This window comes from Muscardinus avellanarius, assembly GCF_963383645.1.
Source record: "Muscardinus avellanarius genome assembly, chromosome: 2".
NCBI classification, from domain to species: domain Eukaryota; kingdom Metazoa; phylum Chordata; class Mammalia; order Rodentia; family Gliridae; genus Muscardinus; species Muscardinus avellanarius.
The window spans coordinates 147,643,111-147,668,241 of NC_137787.1; the positions used below are offsets into that span (position 1 = coordinate 147,643,111).

Below are 25,131 nucleotides of genomic sequence, written 5' to 3' on the forward strand. Positions count from 1 at the left end.
CTACCAAACAAACCAGCAAAATATATTATGTTAGGACAGTTATAAGTTTCAAAACTTAGGCTTCCATGTTATTTTACGAGAAGGCAGACATCTGGATTCCAGAGAGCTGGATTTAATCCCAGTATTGCTACCTATAAATGGGAAACCTTGGTCAAGTTTTTAATCTTTTTGTGTTCAGTTTCATCACACAAATAAGGCTAGTAACAAAAAATTCCTGATAGAGCAGATTTAAGAACTAAAGGAATCCATGCCTACAGAGTGCTAGAACAGCGCCTGGCAGGCAGCACGTGCTCTGTACTAGGTAGGTCTCATTATCTTCCAACAGAGGATCTCAAAACCACTTATATTTCATTATTCATTTAACTTTATGAGAAACTTATGGGGAAAGCTAGGCTGCTGGAGCCTATTCTGTACACAAAAGTTAAAGCAGAAAGTCAGATAAACCTAAAAATGTCTTGGTAAAAGCTAATTTATCCAGTATTGAAAATATTTTTCATTAGTACATTTTCTAGGCATGAAAAAATGAATACAAACAACAAAATCCTATTATAGCTACTTAATAGTTACACTATCTTATTTAAGCTACTTAACTTTTCTGGACCTCAAACAGGATAATAATAGTTGACTTACAGTACAGGGTGGTAGTTGTGAAGCTCAAAATAATCTGATTTGTATGGATGAATCATATTGTAGTGGCTAAAAGCATGTACTTTTAGAGCTACCCCATATAAATTCACAATCCTAATTCCAGCCACTCATTTGCCATGAAGTATGTCTTGCTTACCTAAACTGAACTACAATTTCTCACAAGTAAAATTCACATAATAAAATTTACCTCACAGATGAAAGAAGAATTAGAGAATACAAATGGAAAGATCAGCAGGACCCAGCATTCGGTGAGTGACCCAACAGTAGCTATATTAGTGAAATATATATTCATGCTTTTAGAAATGGGGTGTAAGTAATCCAGTTTAACATTTCTTGAATGACTCAGAAGCATTATCATGAGTGTCAATTAAATGTAAAGGCTCAAGGCTAAAGGTTCAAGGTCTGAGGTGTTGGCTTGCCTTCTTCTAAAGGACCTAGAACTTCTGTGTAACAGCTTCTGTTTTGGGCAGTGCCCTCTTCTTGTTATCAGTTGACAATCCTTGATTCTGCTAGTTTTCCTTGATTCTCTAGCAGTTTTTAGCAATTACTTGCTACCTCTAACCTTCTATAGATAAATAACTGGCCCCTAAATATGTTTAAATGTACTATCATATTCTCCCATGCCTAAAATGAGTAAGTCTTTTCATATAAACACTTTATAAAGTCCTTTTGGCTACTTACAGAAGTCTTTTGGGGGATCATTCACTTCAAATTCATTTTGGTTTGTTGGTACCTCCCAGGTAGATAATCAGATACTGCTTTATTACAAAGACTACAGAATTTTGAGGAAGTAACTAACAGGTGTTATAGAAGAGATCTAAACACTATACTATATAATTGCCCATGTGGAAATGAAAAACATATTACTCTATAAAATTCCAGTATAGTTTCCTGTAACTAATCTATATTTATCATTTTTTTTTGTATTCTCCAATACTTCTTTCATTTATTAGTTGATTTTTTAGTTCAGTATATATTTAACTTGTCTCCTTAGGTTAATTCTAAATTAATTAAGGGAAGAGCTATGACTTATAGCTTAAAGTAGTATCTAGGATTGAACCCAACACAATGGGTAATTATTAACGTATTTTACACCACTCTCCAAAGAAGATGTAAAAAGGTAAAGTTCTTAAAAGAACAAAGTTTCTATATTAATAAATATTAACATTATAAAAGACTATTAATTATAAAAATTTTGAAGTTAAGCATTAGAGAGCCGGGCGTGGTGGTGCACATTTGTAATCCCAGCATTGGGGAGGCTGAGACAGGAGGATTGCAGTTCACGGGAAACCTCAGCTACTTAGTGAGACCCTCTGCAACTTAGTGAGACCCTATTTCAAAATAAAGAATAAAAAAATACAGCAGGGGGTGTAGCTTGGAGGTCGAATGCCCCTGGGTTCCATCCCCGGGCCCGCAAAAAAAAAAAAAAAAAAAAAAAAAGAGCATTAGAAACCTTATTTCATAAAGCTAATCATAGATAATAAAGATACAAATTCAGTAAAACCCAAATCTCCACTGTGCATTTTTGTTGACACTACATGGAATGTTGCTTCTTACTCTGGATATTAAGTTTTAATTGAGCACATACACAAATTCTGAAAAATCACTTCAGTCAAAATTATCCTTGAAAATCAGTTTACACTGCCTGTAAAAACAGTACATATAGCTATGTACTTAAAACTCCATGAGGCTGGGCATGGTGGCACATGACTACATTCCCAGCTACATGGGAGGCTAAAGCAGGAGAATCACAAGTTTGAGGCCAGCCTGTGCAATTAGTGACACTGTCTCAAAGTAAAAAAATAAAAAGGGCTGGAGATGGGCTGGGGGATAGCTCAGTGGTAGTGTTTGCCTAGCATGCAAAAGGCCTGGGGTTCAACTCCCAGTGCCACATACCAAAATAAAACTTTCCATGAATTATATATACATTGAGATCTGCCATCTCAATTAAACTACCAAACTAAATTCAAGTAAAAACACAAGGATGGAAAATTCATGTGCACAAGTAAGGCCATTCCAAATATTCTGCCTTTAAGATAAGAATTATCATTCTTTGTAGCAAGCTTTGAGGAAGAGGGAATTATTTCCATTTGCCTGCAGAGTTTATTCCCTTTTTATTATTGCTATCTTAAGTCTCTAGGACTTTACTACATTTCAATACGTTTTTTGCTATAAAGATTAAAGATGGGAGAATCTTAGTTTTTAAACATAGCATAAAAATTAAACATAGCTGTGATATAGCTCTGGTATACAACTTCACTGTGAAACTGAAATGTAATTCTCAGTGTTATGTTACCTAGACTAGGGGATTTCAAACTGCTCCCTGGAATACACCGGCTGACAGTGGGAGAGTGTGGAGCTGAGGGTGTTTCCCAACCCAGTAGCAAATGCAGCAGTTCTAGTTTCGTCTCCCCCACCTCTCCAATATTGTTTTTTTTTTTTTTTTTTTTTTGAGTAACATTTAGTTTAAAGGGTTCCACAGACATTTTTAGAAAGTTTGGAGATCACATCTGTGTACCATTTCAGGTAATATCAAATATAATAACAATTTTCCTGGGCAGCCCAGTAAACTTTAGGCTTTTTGTTATAGACATGAGTGTAGTCCAGAAAACTATTTTTTTTTTTTGCAAAGGAAAACAGAGACTCAAATATACATCTTATGAAAGATTCACCACTAAATATAATGGGAAGAATGTGAAGAATCTTTCAGTGGTACACAGTACTTTTCTTCTTCTTTTTTTTTCTTATGGTAGTAGAGGTTGAACCCAGAGGGATTCTATCTCCGAGCTATCCCCCCAGCCCTACTTTTTTATTCTTTATTTTGACAAGGGCTCACTAAGTTGTGGAGGGGCTCACTAAGTTGCTGAGGCTGGGGCTGGCCACGAACCCATGGTCCTCTTGTCTTGTCACAGTGTACCACCAAGCCCGGCTCACTGTGTTTTTCTTTAAAGGAGTATCAACAGGATCAACTCCATTTTGCCTCTACCTACTCTATCTACTCTACCACATAGTTTAGAACCAATGACCAGAGAAAACAGAAGCACAGCAATGCAGTCACATCTTGAAGATGTGACCTGAAGTTATAATCAACACTGCCTGATAGAAGAAAGAGCTAGAGGAAATCAGGCATGTTTCACCTTTTCATTTAATGTGTTAAGTACAGATATTTAGATTCCGCATTTATGATAGAGAAAAGCTAACATTTATTCAGCACCTTTTAATTGGGAGGCACTTTTATAAAACAGTATCACTATATCATTCTCATTTTAACAAAGTATTATTAATTACAATTCCAAAATGAGGTATAAAAAGCTGAAACTAGCTTGACCAATGGACCAAGATTGTCCAACTGGCAGAATCTGAATAAGGGGCTGTTTTGCTAAGTTGACATTTATAGACTAGTTACTAAGTGCAGCATATTGTGTTAAGAATTGCATGATGTGATCTAATCTTCACAGCAACTCTATGCAATAATAATCTAATATTAGCTCTACTTCACAGATGATGAAGCTGAAGTCATAATTTAATAAATGGTAGAACTGGTAAAATTAACACCAAGATCTACTTGACACCAGAGACTCTGCTCTTTATTAATAGGCTTCCCTTGTACATTCTGTATGGTTTTCAGTTCAATGGGATAAAAATGTATAAACACATATCTTAAATGAACTCAACAATATAATCAAGTCTTATCATCTGTCCCAACAACAGAGATGCCTTGGATAGCATTAAATCAACTATCCTTAAAAACCTTTATGTTTAGATTTATAACGTTTCATAATCACATTTTGAGACTATCAATGGGATGCCATGAGAAACCATGAATTAAAGACAAAATAACTGATATTCTGAATATTATTAAGCAAGGAATAGTTTAGGATATAGCTAACTTTCTAATCTGGCTCCCATGTTTGATATTATCCCCTATTTTTATTTTTTGAAGATTTAAAGAAGTTTATTAGGAAGATAGAAATATAGAAAATAGAAATAAAGCCCCATGCCAAAATGGCATGGATGGGGGGGTGACTCGAAATGAATACACCCATATTATCCCCTATTTTTTAAATTCTCTGATAAGGAAAAATTCTGTCTGACTTAAATAAAGCACCAAGCACACATCCCGTTTTTTCCTAGGTCATAAAAAGGAAGTAAAATATTTTGGCCTTTTTTTTTTTTTTTTGGAAGTACCAGGGATTGAGCCCAGGGGCATTCTACCTCCAAGCTACACCCCTAGGCCTATATTTTGTTCTTTACTTTTGAAACAAGGTCTAAGTTTTGAAGGGCCTCACTAAGTAACTGAGGCTGGCTGTGAACCTGCGATCCTCCTGTCTCATCCTCCCAAGTACTGGGATTGCAAGGGTGCACCACCACACTCAGCCTATATTCTGACTTAAAAGTTGTATTGAGCTGGGTGTGGTGGTGCACCCTTGTAATCCCCACGCTTGGGAGGCGGAGACAGGAGGATCACGCAGGTTCAAAGCCAGCGTTGGTGGCTTAAGAGACCCTGTTTCCAAATAAAAATATAAAAAAATGGGTCTGGGAGTGTAGCCCGGAAGTAGAAGGGTTTCCAGGAACCCCAGTACCACACACACACACACACACACAAAAGAGGTGTATTGAAGCCAGGCCAGGAGTGGCGCATTTTTTAATCCCAGCATTGGAAGGCTGAGACTGGAGGATCACAGTTTGTGGACAGCCTCAACTGAGGCCCTTCGCAATAAAGAATAAAAAATAGGCCTCGGGGTGTAGCTCGGAGGTAGAATGCCCCTGAGTTCCATCCCCAGTACCCTAAGAAAAGAAAAGAAAGAAAGAAAAAAATAGAAAAAAAGAAAAAGAAAAGAAAAAGTTGTACTGATCAGCCAGGGTAGGTTCAAGGATAATCAGAGCAACTCAGTAAGGCCCACAGCAACTTAGATCCTGTTTCAAAATAAAAAATAAAATGAGGCTAAATGTGTAGCTCAAAGGTGGTATGTCCCTGCATTCAATCCCCAGCGCGCGCACGCGCGCGCGCACACACACACACACACACACACTGATCTGTAATAGGATAAATTTTTTTTCAATCTAAGACTTTAAATATCTGTCCTGCCTAATCACAATGACTAAATAACCAGAAGATATGTTGTAGATGCCATTCTATAATAAAATCCAACAAAAACTTCAGAGTGGGCTCTAAAGAAATCCACGGAAACAAATCAATAAAGCTGCTCATAAATCTCTGGTCAGAAAAAAATAGTATTAACAAGTTTTAAATGATAATCACACAGCAATCATTAATTTTCTCCTATACTGTCCAAAATTAGACAAAAAATGGATACTAAGGTAAAAAAGTACAATAAAATGTTAAATGTCAAACTGCAGAAGCACAAAAGAACCGTGTAAAGGAACCCACATTATAATTAAAAATATGATACCATCAAATTGTAAACGTGAGTCCAAAGAGAATTCAGTGTTGTAATGAGGATATTTTTATTGGTTTGAAACTTTAATATTAAAATATAATAGGTAATTGTTTAAAAACAAAGAGCATCACAATCTTAGCTGATTTTTTTAGGGGGAGAGGAATTCTCTCTTAGAACTAAAATTTTATTTTATTTATTTATTTTGTAGTACTGGGTGGGGATTGCACACAGAGGAGCTTTACAACTGAACAACATCTTTAGCCCTTTTATTTTTTCAATTTTGAAAGCTGGGTGTGGTAGCACACACTTGTAATCTCAGTACTTGGTAGGCTGAGACAAGAGAATCACAGGTTCAAAACAGCCTCAGCAACTTAGCAAGGCTTTCAGCAACTTGCTGAGACCCTGTTTCCAAATAAGAAATACAATTGGGCTGGGGATGTAGCTTGGATGCAGAATGCCTCTGCGTTACATCTCCAGTGCCAATTAAGAAAAAAAGAAAGAAAGAAAAAAATTTGAGATTACGTCTTGCTGAGTTGCCAGTGTGGGTCATGAACCTACAATGCTCATGCCTCAGCCTACCAAATTTCTGAGATTACAGGCTACATTTTACATTATATTTTTTCTTTTTTGTGTGTGTGTGTGGTACTGGGGATGGAACCCAGGTGCATTCTACCTCTGACTGACACCCCCAGACCTATTTTTTATTCTTTATATTGAAACAGGGTCTCACTAAGTTGCAGAGGGCCTCATTAAGTAGCTGAGCCTGGCTGCGAAACAGGCTCCTCCTGTCTCAGTCTCTCAAATGCTGGGATTACAAATGTGCGCCACCACGCCCAGCTTACATTACGTTTAAAATGTAAAAATTTGCCAGGCATGTTGGCTCATGTCTGTAATCTCAATACTTGGAAGGCTGAGATAGGAGGATCACAGCCTCAGCAATTTAGTGAGATCCTATTTCAAAATAAAAAATAAGTAGGGCTGGGTGTACAGCTTGAAGGTAGAATACCCTGGGTTCAATCCTCAGTTAAAAAAAAAAAAGGATGGGAATGTAGCTCAGAGGTAGACTGCCCCTAGGTTCAACCTCTAGTACCACACACACAAAAAAAGTTGAAAATTTGATTTCTTCTCCTCTGCCTTCTACTTGTAATTTTAAATATAACTTTATTGTAACTCTCCCTTCAAGATAAGCTTAGCCACAAAACAAAAACACTTACGCAGCACACCTACCTTACACCTAAAATGAGACTGGCTTCTCGCCTACTCATTTTCTGTTCAAATCCTCCTTTATAGTAAGATGAAAGGCTCTGCGCAGGAAAGAAAGAGCAAGAAATAATTAGTTCCATGCATGAAGTGGCATGACCTCAATCCTTTAACATAGCTGCAGCCAGAGTGATGAAGTTCACTAGAAACAAACTTGAAATTGTGGAGGAAAAAAAGCAACAAACAATGTCCTTTGCAAGAAACTCTTAACGGGGATGAACACTAGAAATTTTTTTTTACTTTAAAATATATGAATATAACTGGAGCAAAAGATAGGCAGAAATAAAACACCTCAATTCTCGTAGAGCTCTGTCGTACTCTTCAGTGGACACCTCGAGCGAGGCATTTACAGTAAGGTGGCAGACATATTTTTTTTTTTGTCTGACAAAGGAGGAGAGCAAATCATGACAGCAGACAAGCAAGCCAAGCCAGGCCAAGAAAAAGGCCTGAGTGGTCAATGGAGCTGAAGGAGTGCCACCTAGGAGGGGAGGAGGATTGGAGAAGTAACGGGGAATGACTGTGAAAGGACCTAGAGGCAATGAAAGACAGGACTTGAAATTAAGTGGAAGGAAGAGCCATAGCCCTGGAGTAACACAGCCTGCCTTTATTCTGAAAGAATTACTCTAATTGCTGTATGGACAACAGAGAGAAGAGGGGTGGAAGCTGGCAAGAGCAGGCTGAAGGAACATGTCAGTAAAGCAGGCAAGAGATGACGTAGTATGGACCAAAGTGGTAGAGCAGGTGGTGAAAAGTAGGCAGAATCTGGGTGTACTCTGAAAGCAGAACTAACATCTGCTTGACAGATTGAACAGGGGAGATGACAAAAAGAAGAATTTTGCATGGTGTAGAAGACAGTGAGGCTGGGACAGGAGGATTGTAGGTTCATGGCCAGCCTGGGATACTTAGTGAGGCTCTCAGTAACTTAATGAAACTCTGTTTCAAAATAAAAAATAGAGTTGGGGTATAACTCAGAGGTAGAACTCTCCTGAGTTCAATCCCCAGTTCTGCAAAAAAAAAAAAAAAAAAAAAAAAAAAGGGTTTAGAATGCTGCTAAATGTTTCTAATAGATAAAGAAAAAGCTGAGAATTGACTCCTGGAATTAGCATGGAGGACATCAAAGACTGTAACAGAGGATGAGGGTGAGAGTATGATTAAAATGAGGTTAAGCCAGGTGCAGCGGTGCACGCTCGTAATCCCAGCACTTGGGAGACTGAGACAGGAGGATCGAAGGTCTTCCTTCTCAGCTAGTGTCATCACAAGTTGCTGAGGCTGGTGGTGAACCTGCAATCCTCTTGTTTCAGTCAAGTACAGGGACTGCAAGTGTGTACCACCAAACCCGCCTCCCGCATATTTTAAATCATCTCTAGATAAAGTATAGTATCTAATACAATGTAGATGCTTTGTAACACTATAGTTTTGGAAATAACTACAAGATTTAAAAAGTCTGTATATAGTCAGCACAGATAAATTTTCACCCAATATTTTTGATCTGTGGTTGACTAAATCCACAGATTTGGACTCCTCAGATACAGAGGGCTGATTGCATAAAATAAAATCCAAAAGCATTATATACCAAAATGTTTACATAAAAATGTTATTTTGGGATGGTGGGATTATGAATAATTTTCTTCTTTTTTCTAAATTTTCAATGAATATATGATACTTACGCAGTTTTAAAAAGGAAGAATAAGAGAAAGCAAGAAAATGAGTGGAGCTTAAAAACTGAGCCCTATGGAGACTGACCTGGCCATTTATAAAAAGTATTCTTTTTGAACAGCTTCTTAAATTCTTACTTTGATAACAATTCCTAGCAATTCATTCATTCAACAAGGACTTTGGTAACTATGGGTACCATGCGCTTTTCAAGTGAGATAGGCTAAGGCCTGTTCTGCATCACATAGCTCTGAATCTATCTGCCTACCAGTACACGGAAGAATATGACACACTTACTATTCCAAGTTTCAAGTAACTGGAGAATATGATACACTTACTATGAAGAACATGATACAGTAACTATTCCAAGGGTCAAGTAATTTACAATACAGTATGAAAACAAAAATATCCTTCCACCCCTGACACAGGTATTGAAGGAGGAAAGGAATCAAAATGGTTAAGTACATATACTAACTAACCTGGACAAACTTTATCTTCCTAAACATACATAGAAAGAATATGTATTATAGATGTATAAACAAGAATACATAGGTAGAATTACTGCTAGAGCTGGAAAAGAACAGGGGACTTGGAAGGAGTGCAGCTGGCTGGTTTAAGGTCTATCTTTAGGTGCAAACCTTACTTCCTAAATGAAAGCTGATTATCTAATTTAGATATGGCAAAATAATATCACAAACTAGATCCAGAGTAGTCATTTCTACAAAAGCATATTACTTCTTATTTTGTTTTAAATCATGCTTGAGACTAATGCATAGAGTAATTCTTTATTCAGGATAGAAACATATATATGAGTCTTTATTTAACTTAGGGAGCTCTAAGATTCTGAATCAGCATAATAAAGAAGAAAAATTGATATAGTTTCTTGAACTTTCATTTTCCTTATAATCAAAAACCCATTAACCTTAAAAATAAGTAATGGTCTTTGAGCATTATTTTCTTTTAATCGTTAATTTTGCCCAGATGAAAATGTAGTCCCAAAAAAGGGTCGTTAAATAAAGTGTCTGAAGGAAACAACCTAGGTGTCCATCAAGAGATGAACGGATTACAAAAGTATGGGAGATGCACACACGGAATACTGAGCAATTTTCAGAACAATGAATGGACCTGGAGAACATTATATTAAGTGAGATTAGCCAGTCACTGCAAGTGAAGGGTCATATGTTTTCTCTAATATGTGGAAGCTGGGGAGTCATCCAGATACCAGGGAGACTTTAGATAATGGAGGAGAAACACCAGTGGAGCCAGGGAGGGGTCGAGGGGAGGGGGGGAGGGAAAATGAATGAAGCAAACACTTCCATTGATGTATGTACATATGTGAGAATACAATGCCAATCTCAGTATCATGTACAAGGAAGGGGAGGAAAGGGAGGATTGATACATATATAGCCCACCAAGTGCTATGTGTATATATGCCCCTATCACTCGGAACTACATTATAATGTGAGTCTACAATGCACCAATACACATATAAATAAATAAATAAATAAATTATACACACACACACACACACACACACACACACACACACACACATATATAGTGTCTGGAAGAAGTTCATATCTTAGGACATTGACTATTACAAGTAAATAATTGTTTATATAGATAGTTATCCTAAGTCCTCTAAAGAACTAGATCATTTTGAGGACAGACACTTAACTATGTGGAGGCTATATACAGAAAAGTACATGACAAAAAAGCCAGCCTTGCTGGCTTAAGAGACCCTGTTTCCAAATAAAAATGTAAAATAGGTCTGCGAGTATAGCCTGGAGGTAGAAGGGTTTCCAGGAACCCCAGTACCACAAAAATAAAAATAAATAAATAAATAAATAAATAAATAAATTAGCATCTGTGTTATAAGCAGGTATAAAAATGCAACTCTGTATCTCTCCCACCTAATAACAAAGCACAGCAAAAAGGCTGTTTTAAGCTTGACAGTAAAATATCCAACAGGGCATAGTAGTACACACCTATAATCCTAGTACTTGGGAGGCTCAAACAGAAAGATTGCAGATTAAAGGGCAGCCTCAGCAACTTAGCAAGACCCTCTTTCAAAATAAAAACTAAAAGCCGGGAGTGATGGCGCACGCTTGTAATCCCATCATTTGGGAGGCTGAGATTGGAGGATCACGATTGCAGACAGCCTCAGCTACTTAGTGAGGCCCTCCATAACTTAGACCCTGTTTAAAAAAAATAAAGAATAAAAATAGGGCAGGGGCTGTAGCTCGGAGGTCGAATGATCCTGGGTTCCATATTCAGACCTGCAATAAATAAATAAGTAAATAAATATAAAAATAAAAACTAAAAAGGGTATAGCTCAGATGTAGAATGTCCCTGAGTATAATTCCCAGTACAAAAATTTTAAAACCCACACTGTATTATTTAGGATATAAAGACTTCAAGACATGGCAAATTTTCTGAGAGTACTGTGTAAGGCCAAAGGAAATACTTAGGTTTATAAAAAATAGTGTTTTCACATACTCATATAATTCTATGAAACTATTCTATCATCAAATAGATGGTTATGCTTTTCTAACAGGATTTCTAAGAACAGAAACAATGGGATTTTACTAGTTTTACATTATCTATTAGAAATATACTCTGGATCTTCCCAATTATTATTTTGTATTATTCTACTCATGAAGCATTATAAATATCAGAAATCAAAATAATTTCATTCTAAAATTATCATTAAATGCTGCCATACCATATATTGTCAAAGGAGAGACAAAATAATTCAAGTTAAACCAGTCTTTGTTAGCTAATTCAGTCAGTCAATAGCTTCAAACACAAAAGTCCTCCAGACAACCAGGTAAGAACTATCATTTTATTGTCTTAAAGGAAGAAATACATTTACCACAAACTATCAACTTTTATTACTTATAATAATCTATTTGACTTATAAAGCTGTAGAAGAATGATTTTAATCAGTACATTTTCCCATGACTTTCTCTTGACCATAAGACAACGTAAGTTCAATTAAAAAAAAAAAACTATATTCAAATACAAGAAAAAAATTACAAACAGAAAATTAAAAGCCTCATCAGGCATGGTGGTACATGTATGTAATCCCAGTACTTAAACAAAACAAAACAAAACAAAACAAAACAAAACACTGAGACAAGAAGATCACAGGTTCATGGCCAGCTACAGCAACTCTGCCCCACACAGGAGTTATAATAGAGATTGGCAAAGCCAATTATATACATTATTACATTGAAAAGTAAGCAAAAGGGCACAAGTTCTAGAGAACAGACTGAGCCAAAGAGGTCTTTTGCTTTCCAAAGTGTCTTTGAAATAGGAAAGAAAAAAATCTCTATTAAAAAAAAAAAAAATCAGCCGGGCGTGGTGGCACACACTTGTAATCCCAGCATTCGGGAGGCTGAGACTGGAGGATCGTGGTCCATGGACAGCTTCAGCTACTTAGTGAGGTCCTCTGCAACTCAGTGAGACCCGGTTTCAAAATAAAGAATAAAAAATAGGGCAGGGGGGTGTAGCTCGGAGGTCGAAAGCCCCTAGGTTCCATCCCCAGACCCGGAAAAAAAAAAAAAAAAATCAGTAATAGGCCTGGAAAACAAGAAATAAATAGAAAACCAGAAAGTTTAAACAAATCCTGGAAAATGAAAAAAAGATAAGACTGCCTATACATAAAAATCACAGCCCGAAACACCAGAAAAGAAACACTAGGGAAGAAGAAACTCTTCCCAGGAAACCAAGAAGAAACCACTAATTCAGAGTTTAAAAAATAAAATACCATCGGGGTAACTTATTATTAAGCCAAAACAGCAAAAAGAAACCACTGTTGTCAGAGCACTAATCCACAGCACGCGAGGCCTGGCACCTGTCACTTTTGCCCTCAGGCTAAGAAAGGGAACCACATCCCAGAGATGCATCTTACTCTGAATCTACCTTTTGGGTAGACCCAAAAGGAAGTAAAAGGGAGTAGCAGCAGATCCCACTTCAGAACCCAGAAGACCTGCAAGGGTCATCTCTGTAAAGGAGAACATATCATGCCCAACCTTTCCTGGATTCTGAAGATCTTAAGCCTGCCTCTGGTCTTGTTGCTTTGAAGGACATGTCTAAATCCCACGTATGTATTCACAGCCACTGTCAACACTCTCATTCAATTAAGCTATTGAAATAAGCCTGCCAAACTGCTAAAAATTCCAGCAACATTAATCAATTTAGACCTGACAAATATAAACCAATAACCAAGGATCATCAGACATTTTCAACAAACCTACTATCATGGAGGGAAGAAAACAAAAGAATCAAAATGAACAAATAATTGGCTTTGGGAGGAGATAAATTAGAAAACAGAAAAGAATTTTGTCAAATTCTAATTAGTGTCATTAGAGATGTTCAAAAGGCTGTCACATCCATTAGAAAATGGGTTGTGAAAAATACAAGCAAGAATTGATGAAAATTAAAATTACTAATGTACAAAATTCAGATAAACTGGCCGGGCATGGTGGCGCACGCTTGTAATCCCCGCGCTTGGGAGGCGGAGACAGGAGGATGGCGCAGGTTCGAAGCCAGCCACGCTGGCTTAAGAGACCCTGTTTCCAAAAATAAAAAAGTATAATATAGGTCTGGGAGTGTATCCCGGAGGTAGAAGGGCTTCCAGGAACCCCAGTACCTCCAAAAAAATTCAGATAAACTGAACAACAGAATGGCCACTAAGGGTCAACGCAGTGATTTGAAATAGAAGCCACGGAAATAACTGTAGGATATAGAGCAAAAAAAAAAAAAAAAAAAGGAATAGAAAAGAAGATAAAATGGTAAGCAAAGAAGAAAGATAATAGAGGGAATAACTAAAGAAAAAGTAGGGAAATATTACAGAACAAAAGACAAATGACTTTAAAATAAGTTATATTTCACTTAGAATTCTGAAGAAATTTCAGAACATTACTAGAAAGAGAGAAAATCCCCAAAACTTTAAGAGCTAAAAAACAAACAGGCACCACAAAAAAAATTTAAGTCCAAAACAAAAAAAGTAAATCAGAACAATAGGTTGTCTACAATGGAATAAGAAAGAGAATTTAGAGGACTTCCGGGAAGATGGCGACGGAGGAAAGCGGCACTTACAAGTCCCGCTAACAATCGATCTCTATTACCACAAAACCAGCGCCTTTCAGAGCCAGAAAACACCACCAGCAAAGAAATTAAAACGGCAAATACAAGGGACAGAGAAAAAGGGCTGGAAAAACAAGACACCAGAAAAAAACCAGCCCGAAGTGCCGCGCCCACCGCGGCGCAGAGCGGCCAGAACGGCCAGAGCCACAGTGCTGAGCAGCGGAGCCGCGGCGCGGAGCGGCCAGAGCAGCCGGAGCGGAGCGGCCGGAGCAGCCGGAGCGGAGCGGCCAGAGCAGCTAAGCAGAGCGGCCAAAGCAGCCAGAGCGGAGCGGCCAGAACAGGCGGAGCAGCCAGAGCCGTGTCGCTGAACGGCCAGAGTGGCCAGACCCGCGGTGCAGAGCAACCGGAGCCGCGGTGCAGAGCGGCCAGAGCGGCCGGAGCAGCCAGAGCCGTGGTGCGGAGCAGCCAGAGCCGCGGCGTAGAGCGGTCGGAGCGGCACGGCCTACATCTCCCTTAGCAGCACCAGGCTCCAGAGAGGAGGGAGACTCAAAACAGAGCTCAAATCCAGAGAGGAGGTACTCTGGCCTCGCGGCCTAGGATGCAGAAGCAGTGTCTTACCGCTGGCGGCAGCAGCGAGTTCACCGCGGCCCTAGACCAATCCACTCAATCAGCCACCAGGCGCCTGAGAGGCGGGGTGGACAGCGAGCCGAGGTGAGCAGGTGCTGAACAGCCGGGCAGCAGTCAGCACTTTTGTTGGCGCAGGGAACATTTAAAGCTCCCAAGGGCCGGGCACAGCACAACTGGCAAGGACTCAGAGCAGAGCTCAAAACCAGAGAAGAAATACGCCGCATCACGGCCGAGGGCGTGGCAGTGGTGCCATATTGCCAGTGGCAACAGCAGCGAATCCACCGAGTTCACTACAGCTTCATCAGCGCACTCAACAACCGTGAGTCAAATTGTGGCCCCTAGGGGAGAAATCCCAGTACTGTACTCCCAGGGACTTACGCAGATAGTCTCCCTGGGTCAGAGATTTTACCAGTGCAGCCCAGTGGGAGAGTGGTAGTGGCAGAGATATCATACCATAGTCACAACTCCCCGCTGGAGAACGCCCAACTTGGCACCCCCCACAGTCTAAGCAGCCTTGATTGACTCCCTGGGTCTGAGACTTTGTGATACAACCCAGTAAAGGAGTAGTGGTGACTGAGATACCACAGACTCGAGATCCAGAGCATCTTTAGTGAACTCGTAGTGACTCAGGGAAGAACCCAGAGAAGGCACAAACTTCCAAAATCATGGGAAAGAGAAATAACAATGGAGCAGTGAATGCCCACAACCCCACAACATCAGAATCTGATAACACAGAAGTCCAAAGATCTCTAGAAGATCAAATTAGGAAAATAACTTTAGAAATAATAGAGGACTTTCGAAAAGAATTTAGAGAGAGTCAAAAAGAGATAAAGGATGCAATTAATGAAGTAAAGGCTTCAATTCAAAGTATAAACAACAGATTAGACCACATGGAGAATAGAATCTTGCTTCTTGAAGATGATCATTCCAAAAATGAACGCATAGTTTCTAATTTAGAAAAAAAAAAAAAACCCGACAGCAGGAATCTGACATTGAAGAAATATGGGCAAATTTCAAGAGAGCTAACCTAAGAATAATTGGAATAGAGGAGGAAAAAGAAGGTGAAAGCAAAGGGATCAACAATCTCTTCAAGGAAGTAATAGCAGAAAATTTTCCAAACATAGAGCAAGAGGTCGATACACAGGTCCAGGAAACTTATAGAACTCCCTTTAGACAGGATCAGAGAAGAGGATCCCCACACCACATAATTGTCAAAATGACTAATGTGGAAGCCAAGGAGAGAATCTTAAAGGCGACAAAAACAAAAGGCCACATGACATACAGAGGCAAACCAATTAGAATCACTCCAGACTTCCCAAACCAAGTTATGAAAGCCAGAAGGGCATGGAGTAACATATTCCAAACTCTGAAAGAAAACAACTTCCAGCCAAAAATTTCCTACCCAGCAAAACTATCCATCAAATTAGATGGGGAAATAAGAAGCTTCCATGACAAACAGCAACTGAAGGAATTTATGTCTTCAAAACCAGCGCTAGAGAAAATACTTAAGGAGATTAACTGCAAAGAGGAAATGGGTAATACACGCCAGAATCAAAGAAACAAGAATTCCCATCCAGCAGACAACTAAGCAAAGAAGAATAAACAGTATCTCAAACAGAAATAAGATCTTAACATGTTGGGAATTAAAAATTATCTCTCTATAATCACACTGAATGTAAACGGCCTCAACTCCCCAATAAAAAGACATAAAGTGGCAAAATGGATTAAAAGCCAGAATCCATCCATCTGCTGCTTACAAGAAACACGCCTTACAAGTAAAGATAGGAACAAACTCAAGGTAAAGGGCTGGAGCAAGGTAATCCATGCTAATGGTACTCGAAGACAAGCAGGAGTAGCAACTATGATATCAGACAAGTTAGACTTCAAACCCAAACTTATTAGAAGAGACAAAGAAGGTCACATTTTACTGGTAAAAGGAATAGTCCAGCAAGAGGAAATAACAATAATCAACATCTATGCCCCAAACATAGGGGCAGCTACTTTCATAAATCAAACTCTTTGTGACATGAAGTCACACATAAATCCCAACACAATAATACTGGGAGACTTCAACACACCTCTCACAATACTAGACCGATCTTCCAGACAAAGGGTCGGTAAAGATGTCTCAGAACTAAAGAACACCATTAACTGAATATTTCACCCAACTACAGCAGAGTTTACATTTTTCTCAGCTGCTCACGGAACCTTCTCCAAAATTGATTACATCCTGGGACACAAAATCAGCACTAGCAAATTTAAAAAATGTTACATACTTCCCTGTGTCATTTCAGACCATACTGGAATGAAACTAGAAATCAACTATAAAAAGACCCAGAGAAACAAGATAAACATGTGGAGACTGAACACCACACTTCTGAATGAAGAATGGGTTATAGAAGATGTAAGAGGTGAAATCAAGAAATTTCTAGAAACAAATGAAAATAAAGAAACAACATATCAAAACCTCTGGGACACTTTGAAGGCAGTATTAAGAGGAAAATTTATAGCACTGAGTGCTCACATAAGAAAAACAGAAAATCTTCAAATAAATAGCCTTATGACACACCTCAAAGCCCTTGAAAAGCAGGAACAATTGAACCCCAAAGCCAGCAGGAGACGGGAAATTATTAAAATTAGAGCAGAAATTAACGAAATAGAGAATAAAAAAACAATACAGAAAATCAACAAAACCAAAAGCTGGTTTCTTGAAAAAATTAACAAGATTGATAAACCACTAGCCAACCTAACTAAAAAAAAGAGAGAAACAACCCAAATTATGAAGATAAGGGATGAAAAAGGAGACATTACTACTCACAGTGTAGAAATCCAGAGGATTATCAGAAACTACTTTGAAAAACTATACTCCAACAAAATGGAAAATCTGGAGGAAATCGACAACTTCCTAGATAAATACAACCTTCCTAAACTGAGTCAAGAAGATATAGAACATTTAAACCAACCAATAACAATCAAAGAGATTGAAACAGCAATAAAGAGCTTACCATCAAAGAAAAGCCCAGGACCAGATGGCTTCCCAAGTGAATTCTATAAAACCTTTATAGGAGAACTAATCCCAATACTACTCAAACTATTTCGGGAAATAGAAAAAACCGAGACTCTCCCAAATACATTCTATGAAGCCAACATCACACTAATACCCAAACTGAATAAAGACAGTTCAAGGAAGGAAAACTACAGGCCTATATCTCTGATGAACTTGGATGCAAAACTATTAAACAAAATACTAGCAACACGCATTCAAAACCACATCAAGAAAATCATTCACCATGACCAGGTAGGGTTCATCCCAGGGATGCAAGGCTGGTTCAATATACAAAAATCAATCCATGTAATTCATCATATAAACAGAATCAAAGACAAAAACCACATGATCATCTCAATAGATGCTGAAAAAGCATTTGATAAAATTCAACATCCATTTATGATAAAAACACTGCAGAGAATTGGGATAGAAGGAACATATCTCAACATTATTAAGGCAATCTACAATAAGCCCACGCCAACATCATGTTAAATGCGGAAAAACTTCAAGAATTCCCCCTAAAAACTGGAACGAGACAAGGATGTCCACTATCACCACTTCTCTTCAATATAGTACTAGAGACTCTAGCCAGAGCAATAAGGCAAGAAAAGGAAATCAAAGGAGTACAAATAGGAAAAGAAGAACTTAAGCTTTCACTATTTGCTGATGACATGATACTATATTTAGAAAACCCAACAAACTCAACCAAAAGGCTTATAGAACTGATCAACAAATTCAGCAAGGTATCTGGATACAAAATCAATCTTAAAAAATCAGAAGCTTTCCTGTACAACAACCATAAATACACTGAAAAAGAAATTCAGAAAACACTTCCACTCAGGATCTCCCACAAAAAAATAAAATACCTAGGAATAAACTTGACCAAGGAGGTAAAAGATCTCTACAAAGAAAATTATAAAACACTGAAAAAAGAAATCGAAGAAGATCTTAGAAGATGGAAAGATCTTCCATGTTCATGGATTGGCAGAATAAATATCATTAAAATGGCCATCCTCCCAAAAGTGATCTACAGATTTAATGCAATGCCCATTAAACTACCAAGATCATTCCTCACAGACATAGAAAAATCAGTCCTTAAATTTATCTGGAATAACAAAAAGCCCAGAATAGGCCAAGGTAGTTCTCAGCAACAAAAACCACGCAGGAGGAATCACAATATCTGATTTTAAACTATACTACAAAGCCATTGTAATAAAAACAGCATGGTACTGGCAAAAGAACAGATATATAGACCAATGGAGCAGAACAGAAGACCCAGAGACAAGCCCACACACTCTCAGCCAATTGATTTTTGACAAAGGGGCCAAAAACATACACTGGAGAAAAGATAGCCTCTTCAACAAATGGTGTTGGCAAAACTGGTTAACCATATGCAGAAAATTGGATGTTAATCCCACTTTTTCACCCTGTACAAAAGTCAACTCACGATGGATCAAAGACTTGGAAATTAAACCAGAGACTTTGAAGCTCCTTGAAGAGGGCATAGGTCCAACACTACAACACATAGGCACAGACAAACATTTCCTCAACAAGATCCCAAAGGCACAACAAATTAAAAGGAGAATCTATACATGGGATTGCATGAAACTGAAGAGCTTCTGTTCAGCAAAGAAAACTATCAAGAATCTCAATCGAGAGCCAACAGAATGGGAGAAGATTTTTGCCACCTACACCACTGATAGAGGACTAATATCTAGAATATACAGAGAACTCAAGAAACTCAACACTAAGAAAACAAAGCATCCAATAACAAAATGGACAAATGAACTAAATAGACACTTCACAAAAGAAGAAATTCAAATGGCCAATAAATGCATGAAAAAATGCTCAACATCACTGGCAATCAGAGAGATGCAAATCAAAACTACCCTGAGATTTCACCTAACTCCAACTAGAATGGCCATCATTCAAAACACAAACAACAACAGATGCTGGCAAGGATGTGGAGAAGTGGGAACTCTAAGACATTGTTGGTGGGATTGCAAATTAGTGCAACCACTTTGGAAAACAGTATGGAGAATCCTCAGAAGAATGGGAACATATCTACCATTTGATCCAGCAATACCACTGTTGGGTATCTACCCAAAAGAAAAGAAACCAAACTACCAAACTAATGCATGTGTATCTATGTTCATAGCTGCACAATTCACCATAGCCAAACTATGGAACCAGCCAAGATGTCCATCAACAGATGAATGGATTACAAAACTGTGGGATATGTACACAATGGAATTTTACTCAGCCATCAAAAAAAAAACTCAATTACATCATTTTCAGGGAAATGGATGGAACTGGAGGACATTATGCTAAGTGAGATTAGTCAGGCACAAAAAATAAGAAATCAGATGCTTTCCCTAATATGTGAGAGTTAGGGAGAAAAGAGGAGCAAACAAGACAACCTAAAGGAGGAGAAAGGAGGGGGAAGAGAAAAATCTCTAAAGCACACAATGTACTTAAACATATCGAAGTCAATCACTAAGCCAAGCAAGGGAGGGAGGGGCGGGGAGGGAATGGGGTGGGATTTGGGTAGGGGTTAAATCAGCGATGAGTACATGTTTGTACACACAAGTTTTTTTACCCTAATAAGTTGTATGAATATAATGCACCAATAAAAAAAATTAAAAAAAAGAGAGAATTTAAAAGAAAATAAACCTGTACCTTCACTGAGGTGTAATTATGATGATCGTAAGTTTATTGCAAACTTTTAAGAGTAATACTTTGTGAAGAAGGAGCTAGATTGATTATTTTTTTAAAAAATCATATTTCTTAATAGAGAAGCCTGGAAGAGAGAAAGAAAGGAGGAGTGGCTGTACATCATTTTCTTTTTGTTAAGAAATAATAGGTTCCGAGCTGGGTGAAGTGGCACACACTAGTAATCCTAGTATTTGGGAGGCCAAGACAGGTGGATCATGGGTTCGAAGTCAGCCTTAGCAACTTAGCTAGGCTCTCAGCAACTTTTTTAGACCGTTTCTAAATTAATAAAACAAACCTAAAAAAGGAGGAGGAGGCTTAGGATATAGCTCAAGGCTCATAAGTGGAATGCTCCTGGGTTCCATTCCTAGCAGCACACACACACACACACACAAAAAAAAACGTAGGTTCCAGGCTCAGTACACTATTACAATCTTTCCTGCCTTATCCGTAAGCTTCTACTGAAAGTAAAATTTTTTCTCATTTTCTTGCTCACTCTTCCTTTACAATGTTAAATAATATAGTTGTTCCACAAATATCAGGAGTTTTAGATTTACAGTGTATGTATGTGTGTGTATATATATCATTACCATAAGAGAAATAATTCCCAAAATTCTCTCCATTTATTACTGGTAAACATGGAAGGACATAACTAACACTCACTTAAACTACTGTCATTACTATACTCTTTCAAATTACCACCACCTATTACCATTCCCTCCTAATTGGTCTTACAGATTCTACTCACTCTATGCAGCAAGCAATGATAACATAAACTGCAAATCACACTGGGCCCCCTGCCCCTCTCCCATTTTCCAAAGGCCTGACACTCAGAGTAAAACCTCAAGTTTTTTTCAGTCTATTAGTTCCTAAAGGATCTGGGCTCACGTTACTACTATGCCCTTCATAGACTCCACTGGAGTTACTCTTACTCTTGTTGCTAAGTCCATTCCCACCTCAAGACTTCTGTAATGTTCCCTTCTTGTAGAAAGCTCTTTCTTCAGAGGCTCACATGGCCTGCTTTCTCATCTTCTCAGAGGCCTCACCTGGCCAATTTGATATAAAAATCTATTCTTCTGATATTCTTGAATCTTTTACCCTGTTTTTTTTTTTTTTTTTTTTTTTTTTTGCCGGTCTGGGGATGAAACCCAGGGGCATTCTACCACTGAGCTACACCCTCTGCCCTATTTTTTTATTTTTTATTTTGAAACCGGGTCTCACTGAGTTGCAGAGGGCCTTACTAAGTAGCTGAGGCTGTCCGCAAACCACGATCCTCCGGTCTCAGCCTCCCGAATGCTGGGATTACAAGCGTGCGCCACCATGCCCGGCTCTAACTGGTTTTCTTAAAAGCACAACACTTCCAGATATTACTTACCTTACCCCATTTGTTAATGGTTCATCTGCACTAAAATGTAAAATATAAGCTCCTAGAAGAAAACGATTTTTGTTTGGCCCATTACTATATCCCATTGCCTACAATGTGTGGCATGCAGTAGGTAATCAATGAATATTTACAGAAAGAATGATGAGTACCTATCAATACCTTACTCAAATAAATAGGAAAAGGAAAAATGAACATATACTCCCTGGCATCATAGACATGCATTTATGTATCTGTAAAGTGTCACAGTTCTTTTGAATCTGGGATTAATTATTTGTCAGTCTATCATCCTTCGGAAAAGCTGGCATTGTTCTTGGCTAAGGCCCACAAGCCTGTAATTCCTTTGCTAAAACAAGCCATTCATCTCAAACTGCTCTAAACCAAGTGGATCTCTTCCAGATCTGCTTCTACTTCCCAGAAGTAAATGTTTAAGCTGCAGTGCTTCAGTGAGTTCCCTTTGTATTGTCTTCAGTGGTCATAAGACACAGTTCATAGGGTAGCTTTTTAGATACTTACTATCATTCATTCCTCCCTTATATTAAGCTCACCAGGGTATCTATGGTGCTAGTAGATGAATATAGGCACTACAGGGTTTCATTTTGGAATCTCTTTTGAGGTGCTGGGGATGGAACCAAGGGGCCATTCTACCTCCAGACTACCTCTATTTTCCATTCTTTATTTTGGTGGTACTGGGGGTGGAACCCAGGGGCTTTTCTACCTCTGGACTATACTCCCAGACCTATTTTCTATTTTATTTGGAAACAGGGTCTCACTAAGTTGCTGAGAGCCTCACTCAATAGCTGAGGCTGGCTTTGAACCTGTGCGATCCTCCTGTCTCAGCCTCCCAAGCGCAGGGATTACAAGCGTTCGCCACCACGCCTGGCTCCATTCTTTATTTTGAAACAGGGTCTCTCTGAGTGCTAGGCTGTCCATGAACTGTGATCCTCCTGTCTCAGCCTCCCAAATGCTGGGATTACAAGCATGGACCATCATGCCCAGCTTCATCTTGGAATCTTGTGATGTTATAGTTGACTGTAGTGGTACAAGAGGACTAGTTTCAAACTCCAGGATAAAATAAAACCTTGGGGAGGCTCTATCAGGGCAGGGACTCTGTGCTTTGTTCACCAGCTATCCCTAGCTACCAGTAAAGGGATTTGTATATGGTGGACATTAGTAAAAAGTTTACTTAATGAATGAACAGTAGTTAGGGAAAATAAGTTATCTAAAACCTGATGTAATAATTAGTTTTCAAAATGACAAATAAGGTTTATATATAATAATAAGACCAAGAGATTTAAACTAAATCAATTAATTAGACAAACTTACAAATATATAATAAAGGCTATAATGATATAATGAAAGCAGTAAATTACAATGGTTGGAAAATTCAAGGTACTGTTTGAGTTAATTTAAAATGAGATGCAAATACAAATCAAAATGAATTTTCTAACCAAAGTTGCATGCAACTTACTGGAGATGAAATCTTCCTTGCAGTTTCTGTGATTATTTGTTCTAGAGGTTTCCAGATTTGAAATGCATAGCGACCTAAACAGTAAAAAGAAGACATGCAAATATCACTGTCAATCACAACCTTTAATGTTCTTATTATGTTGTTTATTGACAGTTTATTTATATTTCAGGAAATATTTCAAAAGGTACCAGACAGTAATATTTTTTCAAATTTTTAAATTATTGAATAGAGGACAGAATTTTATTTTAATATCATTTTCATCACCATTAAATTTATCAAGTTCGCCGGGGTGGTGGCGCACACTTGTAATCCCCACGCTTGGTAGGGGGAGACAGGAGGATCACACAGGTTCGAAGCCAGCTGCACTGGCTTAAGAGACTCTGTTTCCAAATAAAAAGTATAAAATAGGTCTGGGAGTGTAGCCCGGAGGTAGAAGGGCTTCCAGGAACCCCAGTACCACACACACACACACAAAATCAAGTTCTAGTTCATATAATTAAGAAATTTTTAATGTTTACATATAATATCTTACATTATAATGGTTTGGTTACAGAAACAGCATCTTGGTACTCTTTTTACAACAGTCCATTTATGTATGAAAGATAAATATACTAAAATGACTATCACTTTTTACAATGATAATCACTTTGAAATATATAGAAAGCAAATTCTATTTATGATACACATGAAATAGGAGTCCATTCAATGGAGTTACCTCTAAATTAAAAACACAATTATGCATGAAATACCAAGGATATAAATTATTGATTTCTCACTGAAAATGGTATTCTCTGAAAACTTGCTTCAGGGTTCCATTTCTTAGGCATCCAAAGGTTCAAAACTTTCCTGAATATTGACAACTAAGAGCCTACACTCAAACAAGTACTACATTGTTTTGAGGATATCAAACAAGAAGAAAATATTATCAGGCACAGTGACTAAATTCCTGTCTCAGTGAAGGAGGTGACGGCTTTGAGAAGTGCTACCTGAAGATTTACATTAACCATAAACTAGATATAATCTATTTCCAACAAATTAAAGTGAACTTTCTTCTAAGTCCTATTATTCACTTATCTGGCTCTAGAAGAAATGTTATTCTAACTAGTAACATAAATTCAACAATAGTATAGTCTGTATAGAATACACACATGAATTCTTGTTTTTTTTTTTTTTTAAAGATCTGGGAAAAGCATCTTTCTTTAAAATGAAAGTATTACATTTGAACTTATAATAACTATGCCTTCTCCTGTATAAATTAATACTAAGAATGTGCTATTTTTACGAACAAGTTTGTCAGTATCCCTTTTGAGACATGATACTCTTCTTGCAAGACCTCATCATTAGCTAACAGTTATATAATTGGCATAAGGCCCTGCTGGCAAAAAGATCAAGAGGATCTGAACCACTGATCTTCTTGATTTTAAGGTTCTGATCATTAAAGTGCTTTAAATGAGAATTTTGTGAAAATAAGTACAATATAAGACAAAAAACCACCCTTTTTGTCATTTTTCCACTGAAGTTTAATTCCATAAAACAACAATGGAATATAGTTTCACCTAAAAATATCCACTTAACAAGATCAAATCCATACAATGAAGAAACAAAACAGTAAATACCAAAATGGAAATATTCTCAGATTAATATTTAATTGGGGAATAGCTACACAATTTAAAACTGATAATTAATGACTGAATTAGCAATTCTACTTTTAATATTTATAACTATTTTTTCTTTTTTGTGTGTGGTACCGGGGGTGGAACCCAGAGGCTTTCTGCCTCTGGGCTATACTCCCAGACCTTTTTTTATATATATATTTTTATTTGGAAACAGGGTCTCA

The 25,131-nt window shown here is 37.9% G+C and overlaps 1 protein-coding gene across 1 annotated transcript in view; it reads right to left on the reverse strand.

The window, feature by feature from the left end:
• The window catches only part of DNAJC15 (DnaJ heat shock protein family (Hsp40) member C15), a gene marked incomplete at both ends in the record, with an annotated part of 59,309 nt that overhangs the window by 12,535 nt on the left and 21,643 nt on the right, over positions 1–25,131 (reverse strand). Inside the window, 2 exons of the mRNA XM_080719944.1 lie at positions 7,278–7,354; positions 23,295–23,368. Coding sequence (XP_080576070.1) covers positions 7,278–7,354; positions 23,295–23,368 — 151 coding nt within the window. The remainder of the gene's footprint in view (positions 1–7,277; positions 7,355–23,294; positions 23,369–25,131) is intronic.